General features: G+C 42.3%; 2 protein-coding genes across 2 annotated transcripts; one reads left to right on the forward strand and one right to left on the reverse strand.

Moving 5' to 3' along the window:
- LOC121531931 (ras and EF-hand domain-containing protein) lies at positions 1-10,990 on the forward strand. The gene is made up of 17 exons (XM_041837501.2): positions 1-493; positions 663-815; positions 1,831-1,921; positions 5,034-5,129; positions 6,547-6,624; positions 6,733-6,848; positions 6,956-7,024; positions 7,225-7,306; positions 7,435-7,499; positions 7,609-7,804; positions 7,889-7,999; positions 8,122-8,266; positions 8,359-8,440; positions 8,971-9,085; positions 9,633-9,746; positions 9,838-9,914; positions 10,007-10,990. Exons 1-17 carry the CDS (start codon positions 183-185, stop codon positions 10,107-10,109), a joined length of 2,004 nt encoding a protein of 667 aa, XP_041693435.1. The 5' UTR covers positions 1-182; the 3' UTR covers positions 10,110-10,990.
- Positions 10,668-16,769, reverse strand: LOC121531932 (small EDRK-rich factor 2). The gene is made up of 3 exons (XM_041837502.2): positions 16,655-16,769; positions 11,842-11,947; positions 10,668-11,161 (listed from the first exon to the last, which is right to left on the reverse strand). The coding sequence occupies exons 1-3, from the start codon at positions 16,659-16,661 to the stop codon at positions 11,089-11,091; spliced, it is 186 nt and encodes a 61-aa protein (XP_041693436.1). The 5' UTR covers positions 16,662-16,769; the 3' UTR covers positions 10,668-11,088.
- Positions 16,770-17,110: the final 341 nt, after the last annotated feature.

A 17,110-nucleotide genomic window follows, 5' to 3' on the forward strand; every position in this document is an offset into this window, starting at 1 on the left:
CATGGGAAAAGTATTACCGCCTCCTCTTCTCACCTCTGGCAAGTGTCGGGCGGAAATTCTGAATGCTGGTGCTGGATAACATTATACAAATAAAGGTGGGGATCAAATGGTCCAAGCTGTTGCTAGCCTATCGATTTCCCAAGGCGGACTTAATGTAACTTTTAAACTCGAAATACGAAGCCATGGACAAAGCCAGCCTCCAAAGAGTGTTTTCAGCGTGTGACATTAACAAATCTGGTGTGATTGAATTCGAAGACTTTACGGTTGTTTGTCGAGAGCTCAATGTGCCTGAAGACGAAATCAAAACTTTATTCAACAAATTCGGTGCTAGTGCAGATGGATGTATCAATTACAGCAATTTCTCCTCTCGGTTTCAAGAGGTTTCAGAAACATTGGATTTAGCCTCTTTTGGAGCGTCTCCTCAAAGTCAAGAGAGTCCTTGGGACGAGTTCCAGAGCAGGATGGACGATGTAACAGGTCTCCTCTCAGGAAGGTAAATCTGTCTGGTGGTTGGTTGGTGTGAATAGTTTGACAAATTTGGACTTGCTCTTACAGTAGACTATGTGGGTGCAATATGTAGATATTCGTTAATCCCTCTGATTTTTATAAATATGTAACATTTTGAAATTACTGTTGTCCATAGTCTCGTTCTTCTCTTTCAGACTGCGTGATCAATTGGCTGAGCTGTACCAAGCCATTTACTCCACCTCAGAACCTCTCATGTTGCAACAATATGAGGGATTTATTGATGCTCTTGTCACTGAGAGCAAGGACCACAGGCTTGAGAGCGAGCAGGTGGAAACCAGTTTAAGAAGGTAGCAATTCAGTCATAGCAGCATACCTTGGGTCAGATTCCACAGGGGGTGGAGGGAAACACTAAATTGAGAAAAAATCTACCAAATGTATTGCCTGAATATGTTATCTTCTCCCTCTAATTGGGTTCCAAAGAATGGAACATATTTATATCAGTTAATTCGGTCATTTGTCTGTTTGTGTTACTGGATACACATATGTAATGTTCATGTTGTGGGATATCCGTGCAACAATGATCCAATCAAGAGCAGGCCTGTGCTGTTAATCAGTTTACTTTTACAAATGTGAGTTGATTGTGCCAGTAACCTATGCATCCCACAGAAAAGTGATCATCACACATAATTGCATGTTTCCAACTACTGAATTCAACTACTGAATTGTAACCTTAGATGGGGTGGAGTCGGTTTTGTGGTTCAGAGGCTGCATTTCATTAGATAGGGATTACATTTCTCAAGGAAGTAGGAAATCTTAAATGAGTTGCTCTGCCTGATCTCATCATTATCTCCTTGTAAACTGAGTTGTCCCTTTATATATTTCCATTCAGGCCTATTCCCTTCACTTATGCAAATGAATGTGCCTGTAAAACCCAAAATTCTGACACAAATATAGATGTTTAATCAATTTGTCATTCATTAAATCTCAAACTATGCAGAGCCCAGTCTTGTGAACCTGTGGCATTTGCCTCCTAGGGGGCCTCGCCTGACTCATGACTGGCTGGACCAAGTGTTGTCACCTGATTATGACAGAACACATTTAACTGAGTAGTGAGTCCTGCCCGCTCAAAGTAGACCATTAGATGAAAACACATGGGCAATGGATACAAATGGACCAGATATGATTGGAACCTAAAGGTGTACTTCTATGTGCCGTGTTGCTGTTTTTGAAGGCTTGCAAACAATGCCTCAACTTCATTTTCTGACTCATCACTTTTGCTGAACTAGTGTTTGGGCAGTTGTTTTGCACTTGATGGCATCCAGGGCAGACATGTAAATGGTATGTATCTCTGTGTGCCGACAGAACAGAGGAGCTCAACACAAGTCAGTTGACAAAGCTGGAGGAGAACATGCAGCAGCAGCTTTCCCGTGTAGAGGACAGGGTGAGAGAAGAGGTAAGTGACATTCTGAGGACTGCATTACATCAGCATAGTACACAGTGCTAGAAATTAAACATTTAATTTGCTCTATATCAACTTAAGAACTATAAAAACAAAGCAAGCAAATAACTTGAGCTGAGTCATTAAGAATGCATTGGTTTAATTGAAAACATACCTTTGGAAAATTTAAAAAGGAATGAGAAAAAGTTAAGTAATAGGGCTTATATTGGGGCATATGGTACACTACATGACCAAAAGTATGTGGACCTGTGCTCGTCCAAAATCATGGGCATTAATATGGAGTTGGTCCACCCCCTTTGCTACTATAACAGCCTCCACTCTTCTGGGAAGGCTTTCCACTAGATGTTGGAACATTGCTGCGGGAACTTACTTCCATTCAGCCACGAGCATTCGTGAGGTCGGACACTGATGTTGGTCGATTAGGCTTGGCTCGCAGTCAGCGTTCCAATTCATCCCAAAGGTGTTCAATGGGGTTAAGGTCAGGGCTCTGTGCAGGCCAGTCAAGTTCTTCCACACCGATCTCGACTAACCATTTCTGTATGGACCTCGCTTTGTGCACGGGGCATTGTCATGCTGAAACAGGAAAGTGCCTTCCCCAAACTGTTGCCACAAGGTTGGAAGCACAGAATCATCTAGACTGTCACTATATGCTGTAGTGTTAAGATTTCCCTTCACTGGAACTAAGGGGCCTAGCCCAAATCATGAAAAACAGCCCCAGACCATTATTCCTCCTCCACCAAACTTTACAGTTGGTACTATGCATTGGGGCATGTAGCGTTCTCCTGGCATCTGCCAAACCCAGATTAGTCCGTCGGACTGCCAGATGGTGAAGTGTGATTCACCACTGCTCCAGAGTCCAATGGCGGCGAGCTTTACACCACTCCAGCTGATGCTTGGCATTGTGCATGGTGATCTTAGGCTTAGTGTTGCAACTGAGGACAGACGGTTTTTACGCGCTAAGCATTTCAGCGGTCCCGTTCTGTGAGCTTGTGTGGCCTAACACTTTGCGGCTGAGCCGTTGTTGCTCCTAGACGTTTCCACTTCACAATAACAGCACTTAGTTGACCAGGGCAGCTCTAGCAGGGCAAAAGTTTGACGAACTCTTGTTGGAAAGGTGGCATCCTATGACGGTGCCATGTTGAAAGTCACTGAGCTCTTCAGTATGGGCCATTCTACTGCCAATGTTTGTCTATGGAGATTGCATGGCTGGTTCATGCTCTACAACATTCGTTGTAGAGTACGACCCTACCTTACACAGAAAGCGGCACAGGTCCTAATCCAGGCACTTGTCATCTCCCGTCTGTATTACTGCAACTCGCTGTTGGCTGGGCTCCCTGCCTGTGCCATTATACCCCTACAACTTATCCAGAACGCTGCAGCCCGTCTGGTGTTCAACCTTCCCAAGTTCTCTCATGTCACCCCGCTCCTCCGCACACTCCACTGGCTTCCAGTTGAGGCTTGCATCTACTACAAGACCATGGTGCTTGCCTACGGAGCTGTGAGGGGAACGGCACCACCTTACCTTCAGGCTCTGATCAGACCCTATACCCAAACGAGGGCACTACGTTCATCCACCTCTGGCCTGCTAGCCCCCCTACCTCTACGGAAGCACAGTTCCCGCTCAGCCCAGTCAAAGCTATTCACTGCTCTGGCACCCCAATGGTGGAACAAGCTCCCCCACGACGCCAGGACAGCGGAGTCACTGACCAACTTCCGGAGACACTTGAAACCCTACCTCTTTAAGGAATACCTGGAATAGTATAAAAGTAATCCTTCTACACCCCCCCATAAAAAAATAATTAAAAAAAGTTGTTGTCCCACTGGCTATCATAAGTTGAATGCACCAATTTGTAAGTCGCTCTGGATAAGAGCGTCTGCTAAATAATGTAAATGTGTGCTTGATTTTATACACCTGTCAGCAACTGATGTTGCTGAAAGAGCCGAATCCACTAATTTGAAGGGGTGTCCACATCACTTTGTATATACTGTGCATTTGGAAAGTATTCAGACCGCTTGACTTTTTCCACATTTTGTTACGTTACAGCCTTATTCTAAAATGTATTAAATCAATTACACACAATACCCCATAATGACAAAGCGCAAACAGGTTTTTTGAAATTTTAGCAAATTTATAAAAAAGTTAAAAACATACCTTTTTATTTACATAAGTATTCAGACCTTTTGCTGTGAGACTTGAAAATGAGTTCAGGTGCATCCTGTTTTGAGATGTTTCTACAACTTGATTGGAGTCCACCTGTGGTAAATTCAATTGATTGGACATGAAAGGCACACACCTGGCTATATAAGGTCCCACAGTTGACAGTGCATGTCAGAGCAAAAACCAAGCCATGAGGTTGAAGGAATTGTCCGTAGAGCTCTGAGACAGGATTGTGTCGAGGCACAGATCTGGGGAAGGGTACCAAAACATTTCTGCAGCATTGAAGGTCCCCAAGAACACAGTGGCCTCCATTCTTAAATGGAAGTTTGGAACCACCAACACACTTCCTGTTGAACCCGATCAAACATCTCTGGAGAGACCTGAAAATAGCTGTGCAGCGATGCTCCCCATCCAACCTGACAGAGCTTGAGAGGATCTGCAGAGAAGAATGGGAGAAACTCCCCAAATACAGGTGTGCCAAGTTTGTAGCGTCATACCCAAGAAGACTCTAGGCTGAAATCACTGACAAAGGTGCTATGTAAATGTGATATTTCAAAAAACCTGTTTTTGCTTTGTCACTATGGGGTATTGTGTGTAGATTGAGGGGAAAAATCAATTTAATCAATTTTAGAATAAGGCTAACGTAACAAAATGTGGAAAAAGTCAAGGGGTCTGAATACTTTCTGAGTGCACTGTATAGTGTATGTTGGAAATAAAGATGAAACTGTTTTCATTTAAAGAGAGGGGCTAGGCCAGGGACACTCCTTTCTGCAGCATTCCTCCTTGCCTCGGCACAGGTGTTTATCCACATGTGGTAGAGGAAGTAACAGGGAGAGGGAGAACAGCCAGCTCAAACTTACAAAGGCCCCTCTATATAGTTTTGTGAAAGCCCCTTTTTTAATCCAGAGCCAATGAGCAAAGTTCTCTCCTTGGGTTTCATGTCTGTAGGAGCGTAAGAAAATGGAGGGAGTCATGGATACACTCCGGAGAAGGCATGATAATGAAGTGGCAGATCTGCATACTGCTGTGGACAGGTTGTTGAAGGTAGGTGTCATTCCTTTGAAACAGGTTATTTTACCTATTTCACTTATTGACCTGTTTTTGTTGGTGTTGAAAAGTTATGATGTTTGGCAATCTTATCCTTTTACACTACTCTATTTACATACACTGCTCAAAAAAATAAAGGGAACACTTAAACAACACAATGTAACTCCAAGTCAATCACACTTCTGTGAAATCAAACTGTCCACTTAGGAAGCAACACTGATTGACAATACATTTCACATGCTGTTGTGCAAATGGAATAGACAACAGGTGGAAATTATAGGCAATTAGCAAGACACCCCCAATAAAGAAGTGGTTCTGCAGGTGGTGACCACAGACCACAAATGTGCATGTGTCTGCTCAAACGGTCAGAAACAGACTCCATGAGGGTGGTATGAGGGCCCGACGTCCACAGGTGGGGGTTGTGCTTACAGCCCAACACCGTGCAGGACGTTTGGCATTTGCCAGAGAACACCAAGATTGGCAAATTCGCCACTGGCGCCCTGTGCTCTTCACAGACGAAAGCAGGTTCACACTGAGCACGTGACAGACGTGACAGAGTCTGGAGACGCCGTGGAGAACGTTCTGCTGCCTGCAACATCCTCCAGCATGACCGGTTTGGCGGTGGGTCAGTCATGGTGTGGGGTGGCATTTCTTTCCTCCATGTGCTCGCCAGAGGTAGCCTGACTGCCATTAGGTACCGAGATAAGATCCTCAGACCCCTTGTGAGACCATATGCTGGTGCGGTTGGCCCTGGGTTCCTCCTAATGCAAGACAATGCTAGACCTCATGTGGCTGGAGTGTGTCAGCAGTTCCTGCAAGAGGAAGGCATTGATGCTATGGACTGGCCCGCCCGTTCCCCAGACCTGAATCCAATTGAGCACATCTGGGACATCATGTCTCGCTCCATCCACGTTGCACCACAGACTGTCCAGGAGTTGGCGGATGCTTTAGTCCAGGTCTGGGAGGAGATCCCTCAGGAGACCATCCACCACCTCATCAGGAGCATGCCCAGGCGTTGTAGGTAGGTCATACAGGCACGTGGAGGCCACACACTACTGAGCCTCATTTTGACTTGTTTTTAAGGACATTACATCAAAGTTGGATCAGCCTGTAGTGTGGTTTTCCACTTTAATTTTGAGGGTGACTCCAAATCCAGACCTCCATGGGTTGATACATTTGATTTCCATTGATAATTTTTGTGTGATTTTGTTGTCAGCACATTCAACTATGTAAAGAAAAAAAGTATTTAATAAGATTATTTCATTCATTCAGATCTAGGATGTGTTGTTTAAGTGTTCCCTTTATTTTTTTGAGCAATGTAGTTTCAGGCAGTTTTAAGCGTGAATGTGATTTCAGGTGATAAATAATCATATTTATTATTCATTTGAAATGAATGGAAACATTTTCATTGTAGTGCCAAGATGAATCTGAACTCAACAATTCCAGGCAGGATGTTGACAAACTACACCAACAAATATGTGGACTGACTATGGTACGTTGGATCAATTCAAGATAGACACATAACTGTATGTTGAGTCCCATTTACATTATTTCCTGTACACTTTCCAGTAATATTCTACATATTGCATGCTCTCCTCAGGAAAATGAGCAGTTACGGAGTTCTCTCGTCAAAGCTCAGACAAACATCTCCATTCTGCAGGTAGAGATGGACAAGCTGAAGAACATGTATGCAGACCAGAAACTTCAACATGAGAGGTGAGATCAGACTTCATTCTCAGGTCCAATGGATCAAGTCCAACTCAGTTAATACGGACTAGTTGATTACAGGGCACAAATGTATTTGTAAATTTTTGTTTTCCCAGAGAAAGTGATGACCTGAAAAAGATGGTAATCGAGTACCAGTCTTACTCCAGTCACATTGAAATACTCCAGTAAGTCTGTCCGACCCGATTGTCGGTTAGTATGTCCTTTCATGACAATTGTTTTTGTTGTATCGAAGTAAAGCATAGCTTTGAGTCATGCATGCACATCCGTGCAGTGCAAACCTTATGCTCATTGTTAATAGAAGTTGACAGGCTAAAAGATTAGTAAAGCATATGACATGTTCTCTACATTGACTCCTTCCTATTAGGGTCATGAACAAAAAGCTGTATGACAGCAATGATGACTTGCGCTCTGCCTTAGTCAATGATGTGGCATCAAGTAAAAGGAGGGTAAGTCTTGGTTGTTTTCACTCAAGATAAGTTAGACTCACATTTCCCCTTACATTTGCATTTATAAGGCATCTCTACAATGCTTTAGTTTCTCTTTGTTTACAAAAGTGTTATAAATCATCCCACAGCTATCCCCCAACAGTGAAATCGCAGCTCGAAGAATGAAGCCAGTTCGACAAAGCACGCTTATAAAGTACACATACTATATCGTTATCCTATAAATCTGGACCTATTGATTTGATCATGTGAATTGACCACTTTTAACTCATGTTCTTATTTATTCATTCCTATTTTTGGTCCAGTTCAGGGGGAGAGAACACAGCTGTAGACTCCAGTAAAACAACCTACTCCCATGTAACCAGCTGGGCTGATAGATACCTGGACAGTGGTGTGTCCCTGCCTATGGACACTACTGAAAGCTCAGGCAGCGAGTCTGACAGTGATGTCTCTACAGAAACAGTACACCACAGTTATTCATATGTGCCCTCAGACATTGAGGTAAGGGTAACCGAAAGGTTTGACCAACTATTTTATTAGTACATTTCACATGCTAATACATGAATTTACCTATTTCTGTACCAGATATCAGACGTGAAATCAGATGCAAGTCAGGCAACACTGTCTGTAGCTCCCAGAAAACCTAGCTCCATCGCTTCGTCCATTCGGAGACGCTTGTCTGCTTTCCCCATAAAGGTAAGGCAATGAACTGAGATATTCAGTTTTGATGCGCAGGAAGACATTTTGTATAGGGAGGTTTATGTGGAATTGGCATATGCATTATTCTTCATAACTATGTGATGCTACTTGGTCCTCAGCCAACCGAAGCAGACATCGTTGACACTGGTGGCTCTGCTCACATGTACCGGTTAGTTTTGGCGGGAGATGCAGGATCAGGGAAGTCCAGCTTTCTATTGAGGTTGAGTCTCAATGAGTTCAGGGGAGATATTCAGACGACGTTGGGTAAGTACAGTAACAGGACAGTTTATTTTTTAAAGTGGTAGAATTAATGCAGAAAGTGCATTGCCCTTACCATTACATAATGTTGTTCTTAGGAGTTGATTTCCAAATCAAGAAGATGTTGGTGGATGGAGAAAAAACTAACCTCCAGATATGGGATACTGCTGGACAAGAGCGGTATGTTTCTGTATATTGACATTCTAAAAGCCTTGGTTACAGTCCTTATGGTGTTGCTCTAATTAAACAAATGCTGGACAGATTTAAAATAATCACACCTTTCAGTTGAACTGTCAAGCAAAAAAAATACATTACATTTACATCATTTAGCAGACGCTCTTATCCAGAGCGACTTACAAATTGGTGCATTCAACTTATGATAGCCAGTGGGACAACCACTTTTTTTGGGGGGGGGAGAAGGATTACTTTATACTATTCCAGGTATTCCTTAAAGAGGTAGGGTTTCAAGTGTCTCCGGAAGGTGGTCAGTGACTCCGCTGTCCTGGCGTCGTGGGGGAGCTTGTTCCACCATTGGGGTGCCAGAGCAGCGAATAGCTTTGACTTGGTGCTGTGACACATTGACATACTAAAAGCCTTAAATGTGTGGTCCCATAATGTCTTGGTGATGTGGCTGTTAATCTGAAGTGCTGCACAGATTCCAAATGATCATGTAATGTCAATAACTAAATGGGATTTCCCTGTTACTGAAGGTTCCGCAGTATTGCCAGGTCTTACTTCCGTAAAGCCCATGGAGTCTTACTGCTGTATGATGTCACTTCTGAGAGCAGCTTCCTTAATGTCAGAGAGTGGATGGGCCAGATTCAGGTACCAGTCACAGTTGAGGGGTTTTATGGTCCTTGGGATTTAAATAACTTGGAATGGGATTCCAAAATAATTGCTAAATGGGTGTCTTATTATAGGCAGATTTTATGAGTTAATTCATTTTTTTGAGGCCATAATGGTCTTTGCAGGATTATTGTAAATAATAATTTGTTCTCAACTGGCTTGACTAGTCAAGTAAAATTAAAATAAACTGTGTAGTTTGGCTCCTGGATGCTGATTTGGCTGAAAGCCATGGTATATCAGACCGTATACAACGGGTATGAAAAACATTTATTTGTACTCTTTTAATTACATTAGTAACCAGTTTATAATAGCATTAAGGCACCTTGGGGGTTTGTGGTATATTGCCAATATACCATGGCTAAGGGCTGTATCCAGCAGGCGCTCCGTTGCGTCGTGCATAAAAACAGCCCTTAGCCGTGGTATAGTGGCCATATACCACAAACCTTATTGCTGAAATATACAATATAAAAAGAACAATTACGCATAAATCAGGAACTTACTGAAGAACAAACTTCCCTTATCCCAGGAATGCAGGGATGAGCAACTCCCAATGTGTGTGATTGGGAACAAAGTGGACCTGCGAGAAGATCGACCGGAGGGAAGCTGTGTCAGCACTGTCGACGGGGAAAGGCTGGCTAGGGTACAACTTTTTTTTTTTCTTCAGTCAAAATAACAAGATGTTCATGGGTCCATCAACTAAATATTGATCACAATATTACCATATGTTTCAGACATACAATGCCCTGTTCTGTGAAACTAGTGCCAAAGTGGGAACTAATGTAGTGGAGGCAGTACTTCACCTGGCAAGGTAAGAATCCTAAAACCCCTTCCATCCAATCCCTCCACTTCCCTACCACGAATACCTAAACTATAACTAAGAACTTAATTTTTTCCTAACAGAGAAGTTAAAAAAAATGTGAAACTGAGACGGCAATCAGACTCACCGGTAAAGTTGAGTTTAAGCGGTCCAAAGAAAGCTCTGACTAACTGCTGCAGAGTATAACCATGGAGGCCCATCACCAAATGGAATTGGGAAATGCATCTACTGACTGGAGACTAGGGAGGATGGGGGCTCTATTTTAGCGCCACAGCTTTTGTGATGGAGATCTGTTTTGTGTAGTAGTTCTGCAATGAGTAGCTAAAAATGTATAACAAATTGAGATTACTGTAAAGTTAACTAAATGTATTTTAATCTAATAATTGTCCAATCTTTAGCAATACAGTCAACTCCTGATAAATGTAATAGTCCTGGACTCTCCTGAATATTGCACATAACTGGTCTGGAGCATGTAGATCTCCAGAGATGGGACTGTTGTACACTCATCAGGAATTGACTGCATTCATATATTGAAGAAAAGCACAGTTGAAGTTGTTCTAGCTCAGTCAAGAGACTGCAGTGGTCAATGCCCTTGCTGTGGTTAGAAACATGCAGAAATTAATCAGCACATTTTACACCTAGGTGCTTTTAGTATTTATTTCATTTTAGCTGATTTTGTGTTTTTATTGATTAAAGTTTCTGTACAGGTGTGAATTATAATTTGTTAAATAAAAGTTCCCCAGATTGAATCCTTTCATTTGTTTATTTGATTATCATCTTACAGCACTGTATATCCCATCCTCAATATAAAAGTAAGAATAAACATGGTATAGACAACCATTAACAAAATCACTAGATGAGTTATTTAAAATCTAGGAGGGATACAAAAATATGATTGTTTTGTAATTCTAAGTAGTGAAGTTTGACATTTCTGCTCTTTACATTGTAAATACTGATTTAACATTAGACCTGTATTGAAATAGGCTTAAGCATTAGTCATTCAAAACCATTCATTTCTCAAACTATACAGTACAACCTCCACCACAAAAGATTACAAACTGGTTCTGTACCCCACAGCATGGGACAAAAAAATAACTGGTCATCTTTGAATAATAGGTAACATCTTGATCTGAGAATAGTTGTGTTTGGGCTCTGTATCCTGCTGCTATTTGGCTTTCTCATCGCCTGGCTTAGGGTCATTGGCTTTTTTCTGCTTCTGTTGCATTATCTCTGCATCCCTAAGGAAGACAAAAACAAAATGAAATCCATGTTAAAAATGTGTCTGACAGACTGATACCTTTGGTTCACAGTCTGTCATATTTGTTTGGAAAATGTCCTCAAGCTTGACAAGACAATGTTGAATAAAATGATTAACGTACTTTACCGGTTGTCCACGCGGTTGGTCCTTTTGCAGATATGAATGTGAGACAAATCCACCGGAAAATATAATTAAACTTTCCAAAGCGCTGGTAGTGTGTTCAGATTTATATCACCTGAAGCATGAGCAGAACCATGTAAACATGTGCATGAGTTCTACAACTATGCATGTGTCTAGTACATGTATTTTCATCTTGTGCTCATGCTTCAGGTGATAAATCCGAATGCACTACCAGCGCTTTCAAAAGTTGATGTAATTTACTTTACGGTGGATATATAGTCTCACATTCCTACCTGTAAAAGGACCAACCACACACAACCAGTAAAGTGATTTTATTCAGCATTCTGGCTTGTAAAGGTTGTGAAAGAAACTTTCCTGATCCAAAAGCCAAATTCTGCCTGACATAGTTCTATGCAATTCAATGTCCGGTCTTCAGGCTAGTCTCAATTGTGGACATCCCCTTAGTATACCAGGAAAACGTCCTAATAAACAAAACTAGTAACAATTGGCTGTTTATTGCTCACTACAAACACGACTTACCTCAGCTTCCTCGCAGCTGCAGACATGCCATCATCTGCCTTCTTTCCCTTGTCATTCCCTTGCTTTTTGGCATTTTTAGCACGAGCAAGGTCACGCTGATTTCCCCCTGCAAAGCAATCGATTTGAAAGACCCAGGTGAGTACTGTTAGTGATTGTTAATGTCCATTTTTAATTTTAAAATCATAACCTTGCTGAGTAGTGAGTACACTAAACTTAGTCCATAGCTGTTAATAGCCATCACTAGCCGGCTACCACCCAGTTACTCAACCCTGCACCTTGGAAGCTGCTGCCTTTGGAAAGTATTCAGACCCCTTTACTTTTTCCACATTTTGTTACGTTACAGCCTTATTCTAAAATGGATTCTACACACAATACCCCATAATGACAAAGCAAAAACAGGTTTAGACATTTTTGCTAACTTATAAAAATAAACATTTACAACTATTCAGACCCTTTACTCAGCACTTTGTTAAAGTACCTTTGGCAGCGATTACAGTCAAGTCTTCTTGGGTATGACAATACAAGCTTAGCACACCTGTATTTGGGGAGTTTCTCCCATTCTTCTCTGCAGATCCTCTCAAGCTCTGTCAGTTTGGATGGGGAGCGTTGCTGCACAGCTATTTTCAGGTCTCTCCAGAGATGTTTGTTCAGGTTGAAGTCCAGGCTCTGGCTGGGCCACTCAAGGACATTCATAGACTTGTCCCAAAGCCACTCCTGCGTTATCTTGGCTGTGTGCTGAGGGTCGTTGTCCTGTTGGAAGGTGAACCTTAGGCCCAGTCTGAGGTCCTGAGCGCTCTGGAGCAGGTTTTCATCAAGGAACTCTGTACTTGGCTCAGTTAATCTTTCCCTCGAGCCTGACTAGTCTCCCAGTCCCTGCCGCTGAAAAACATCCCCACAGCATGCTGCCACCACCATACTTCATCGTAGAGATGGTGCCAGGTTTCCTCCAGACGTGACGCTTGGCATTCAGGCCAAAGAGTTCAATCTTGGTTTCATCAGACCAGAGAATATTGTTTCTCATGGTCTGAGATGAGTCTTTAGGTGCCTTTTGGCAAACTCCAAGTGCGCTGTCATGTGCCTTTTACTGAGGAGTGGCTTCCGTCTGGTCACTACCATAAAGGCCTGATTGGTGAAGTGCTGCAGAGATGGTTGTCCTTCTAGAAGGCTCTCCCATCTCCACAGAGGAACTCTAGAGCTCTGTCAGAGTGACCATTGGGTTCTTGGTCACCTCCCTGACCAAGGCCCTTCTCCCCCGATTGCTCAGTTTGGACAGGTGGCCAGCTCTAGGAAGAGTGTTGGTGGTTCCAAACTTCTTCCATTTAAGAATGATGGAGGCCACTGTGTTCTTGGGGACCTTCAATTCTGCAGACCTTTTTTGGTACCCTTCCCAAGATCTGTGCCTCAACACAATCCTGTCTCTGCGCTCTATGGACAATTTCTTCGACCTAATGGTTTGGTTTTTGCTCTGACATGCACTGTCAACTGTGGGACCTTACATAGACAGGTGTGCATTCCAAATCAAGTCCAATCAATTGAATTTACCACAGGTGGACTCTGATCAATTTGTAGAAACATTAAGGATGATCAATGGAAACAGGATGCACCTGAACTCAATTGAGTCTCATAGCAAAGGGTTCTGAATACTTATGTAAATAAGGTTTGTTTTTATTTTTAATAAATTTGCAAAATTTCTAAATGTTTTTTTCGCTTCGTCATTATGGGGTATTGTGTGTAGATTGCTGAGGATTTTTAATCTATTTTAGAATAAGGCTGTAACGTAACAAAATGTGGAAAAAGTCAATGGGTCAGAATACTTTCCGAAGGCACTGTACATAGACATGGAATCACTGGTCACTTTAATGTTAACATACTGCTTTACTCTTCATACAGTGGGGAGAACAAATATTTGATACACTGACGATTTTGCAGGTTTTCCTACTTACAAAGCATGTAGAGGTCTGTAATTTTTATCATAGGTACACTTCAACTGTGAGAGACGGACTCTAAAACAAAAATCCAGAAAATCACATTGTATGATTTTTAAGTAATTAATTTGCATTTTATTGCATGACATAAGTATTTGATCACCTACCAACCAGTAAGAATTCCGGCTCTCACAGACCTGTTAGTTTTTCTTTAAGAAGCCCTCCTGTTCTCCACTCATTAACTGTATTAACTGCACCTGTTTGATCTCGTTACCTCTATAAAAGACACCTGTCCACACACTCAATCAAACAGACTCCAACCTCTCCACAATGGCCAAGACCAGAGAGCTGTGTAAGGACATCAGGGATAAAATTGTAGACCTGCACAAGGCTGGGATGGGCTACAGGACAATAGGCAAGCAGCTTGGTGAGAAGGCAACAACTGTTGCCGCAATTATTAGAAAATGGAAGAAGTTCAAGATGACGGTCAATCACCCTCGGTCTGGGGCTCCATGCAAGATCTCACCTCGTGGGGCATCAATGATCATGAGGAAGGTGAGGGATCAGCCCAGAACTACACGGCAGGACCTGGTCAATGACCTGAAGAGAGCTGGGACCACAGTCTCAAAGAAAACCATTAGTAACACACTACGCCGTCATGGATTAAAATCCTGCAGCGCACGCAAGGTCCCCCTGCTCAAGCCAGTGCATGTCCAGGCCCGTCTGAAGTTTGCCAATGACCATCTGGATGATCCAGAGGAGGAATGGGAGAAGGTCATGTTGTTTGATGAGACAAAAATATAGCTTTTTGGTCTAAACTCCACTTGCCGTGTTTGGAGGAAGAAGAAGGATGAGTAGAACACCATCCCAACCGTGAAGCATGGAGGTGGAAACATCATTCTTTGGGATGCTTTTCTGCAAAGGGGACAGGACGACTGCACTGTATTGAGGGGAGGATGGATGGGGCTATGTATCACGAGATCTTGGCCAACAACCTCCTTCCCTCAGTAAGAGCATTGAAGATGGGTCGTGGCTGGGTCTTCTAGCATGACAATGACCCGAAACACACAGCCAGGGCAACTAAGGAGTGGCTCCGTAAGAAGCATCTCAAGGTCCTGGAGTGGCCCAGCCAGTCTCCAGACCTGAACCCAATAGAAAATCTTTGGAGGGAGCTGAAAGTCCGTATTGCCCAGCGACAGCCCCGAAACCTGAAGGATCTGGAGAAGGTCTGTATGGAGGAGTGGGCCAAAATCCCTGCTGCAGTGTGTGCAAACCTGGTCAAGACCTACAGGAAACGCATGATCTCTGTAATTGCAAACAAAGGGTCGGCAGGTAGCTTAGTGGGTAAGAGCGTTGTGCCAGTAACCGAAAGGTCGCTGGTTCTAATCCCCGAGCCGACTAGGTGAAAAATCTGTCGATGTGCCCTTAAGCAAGGCACTTAACCCTAATTGCTCCTGTAAGTCGCTCTGGATAAGAGCGTCTGCTAAATGACTAAAATGTAAATGTAAAGGTTTCTGTACCAAATATTAAGTTCTGCTTTTCTGATATCAAATACTTATGTCATGCAATAAAATGCAAATTAATTACTTAAAAGTCATAATGTGATTTTCTGGATTTTTGTTTTAGATGCCGTCTCTCACAGTTGAAGTGTACCTATGATAAAAATGACAGACCTCTACATGCTTTGTAAGTAGGAAAACCTGCTAAATCGGCAGTGTATCAAATACTTGTTCTCCCCACTGTACATATACATATACACACTATTCTACTGTATTTTAGTCAATGCCACTCCGACATTGCTCTTCCTAATATTTATATTTTTTAATTCCAATATTTTACTTTTAGATGTGTGTATTGTGAATTGTTAGCTACTACTGCACTGTTGGAGCTAGGAACACAAGCATGTGAGCAATAACATTTGATTTGATTAGCTAGCTATATACATGTCTACTGATATGGACTTATTTGAGTTTACTCAGCAACTCAAAGCATTACATGCTGACTACACACATTTTGTCCATCAACACCAGACGCAAATCAGGACATGCAGGTTGAAATATCAAAACGAACTCGTAACCAACTAACGTACATATTAATTTGGGGACAGGTCGAAATACATTAAACATTCATGGACATTTACTATAAACTATTAGTTTCCCATTTTATCTGTGGATTAAATCTCGGAGTAGAGAACACACGATTGTGTGATTCAAAATGGGTAAACATTCTACAAAGACCCAGGAAAAAAGACAGCATGTACATTTATTTTGCAACGCGGGCAGTGTGGTAAACTAGTGGCTACTACAACCCTGTACGTTATTGACAGTTTGGTAGCTAACTTAACTAGCTAACCTACTACAGTAGTTGGCCTAATAGTTAGATAAAACGAAAATAATGGTTTAATCTATGATGTAGGGAGAGAGGAAGCATAACGCTAGGCCACTGCTCAGCAAGGTTTGTTATTGTGCTTGCCACTTGAATGGTCTAACTTACTAGGCAGCTAACGACCGAATATTTGTGTAACTCTTCTACTAGTTACAGTATCCTTGTAGCTAACTATACAAATCAGAGCCTTGTCAGCAGGTCATTATCGAAAAAGTATAGCTACATTTCATGGCATTAATTTAAAAAAAAATAGTGTATGGTAACACTAACTACAAAACCATGTTAGACTAGCTATACTTTATCTAGCTAACTGTTTACGTATCCATTTTAAAACAGTTTGCTAGCTACAGTAGCGTTGTCTCCGAAGTCATTGCTTGACAGGCCGCAAGAAACAAAGCGAGATGCGTAGCTAGCTAGCCAAACTACCAACGAGCACAACGTTAGCCAAGTAATACATAATCATAAAAATATATATACTTTTCACCGGTTATAACGTTACTCACTTGTCATTTTGTTGTTTATGGGTTCTAGCTGACGGCGTGGAGAAGGATGCCAAGCAACCAAGCCTGCCAGCTGTGCACCGACAATTTTCGATGTACGTCACGGTAAGTGAACGCGTTGATACAAGACATCGCGAGAGTAGCTATAGAGGATTCTTCGATGAGGTTTAACGGCGGTTGGCATCCAATAAATGTTACATTACCGCCACCTACTAGACTGGAGTATAACTCCCTTATACTTTGCTTAAAAAAATACGACAAATACCCTACCATCTAATACTACACTCACATTTAAAACAAATATATATATATAATAACTACCCTACTCCACTATTTCAATCTATTTATTCCTACTTCAGGCCAACAGCCTGAAGGGATGGGACACCACCACTTAACACACCTCTTCTGATGTCAAGTCTCGCACACCCAAATACCTCTCTGCAGCTGCCACCACAACCT

The sequence above is a fragment of the Coregonus clupeaformis genome, chromosome 19 (assembly GCF_020615455.1).
Source record: "Coregonus clupeaformis isolate EN_2021a chromosome 19, ASM2061545v1, whole genome shotgun sequence".
NCBI classification, from domain to species: domain Eukaryota; kingdom Metazoa; phylum Chordata; class Actinopteri; order Salmoniformes; family Salmonidae; genus Coregonus; species Coregonus clupeaformis.

What these genes read in the sequence shown, in the direction of transcription:
- LOC121531931 (XM_041837501.2), top strand. Translation starts at nt 183, where the DNA reads ATGGACAAAGCCAGCCTCCAAAGAGTGTTTTCAGCGTGTGACATTAAC. An exon ending in GATACTGCTGGACAAGAGCG is followed by an intron (nt 8,441 to 8,970) that starts GTATGTTTCTGT and finishes CTGTTACTGAAG; the next exon opens with GTTCCGCAGTATTGCCAGGT. An exon ending in GCAGTACTTCACCTGGCAAG is followed by an intron (nt 9,915 to 10,006) that starts GTAAGAATCCTA and finishes TTTTCCTAACAG; the next exon opens with AGAAGTTAAAAAAAATGTGA.
- LOC121531932 (XM_041837502.2), bottom strand. An exon ending in GCAGCTGCGAGGAAGCTGAG is followed by an intron (nt 11,162 to 11,841) that starts GTAAGTCGTGTT and finishes TGTCTTCCTTAG; the next exon opens with GGATGCAGAGATAATGCAAC.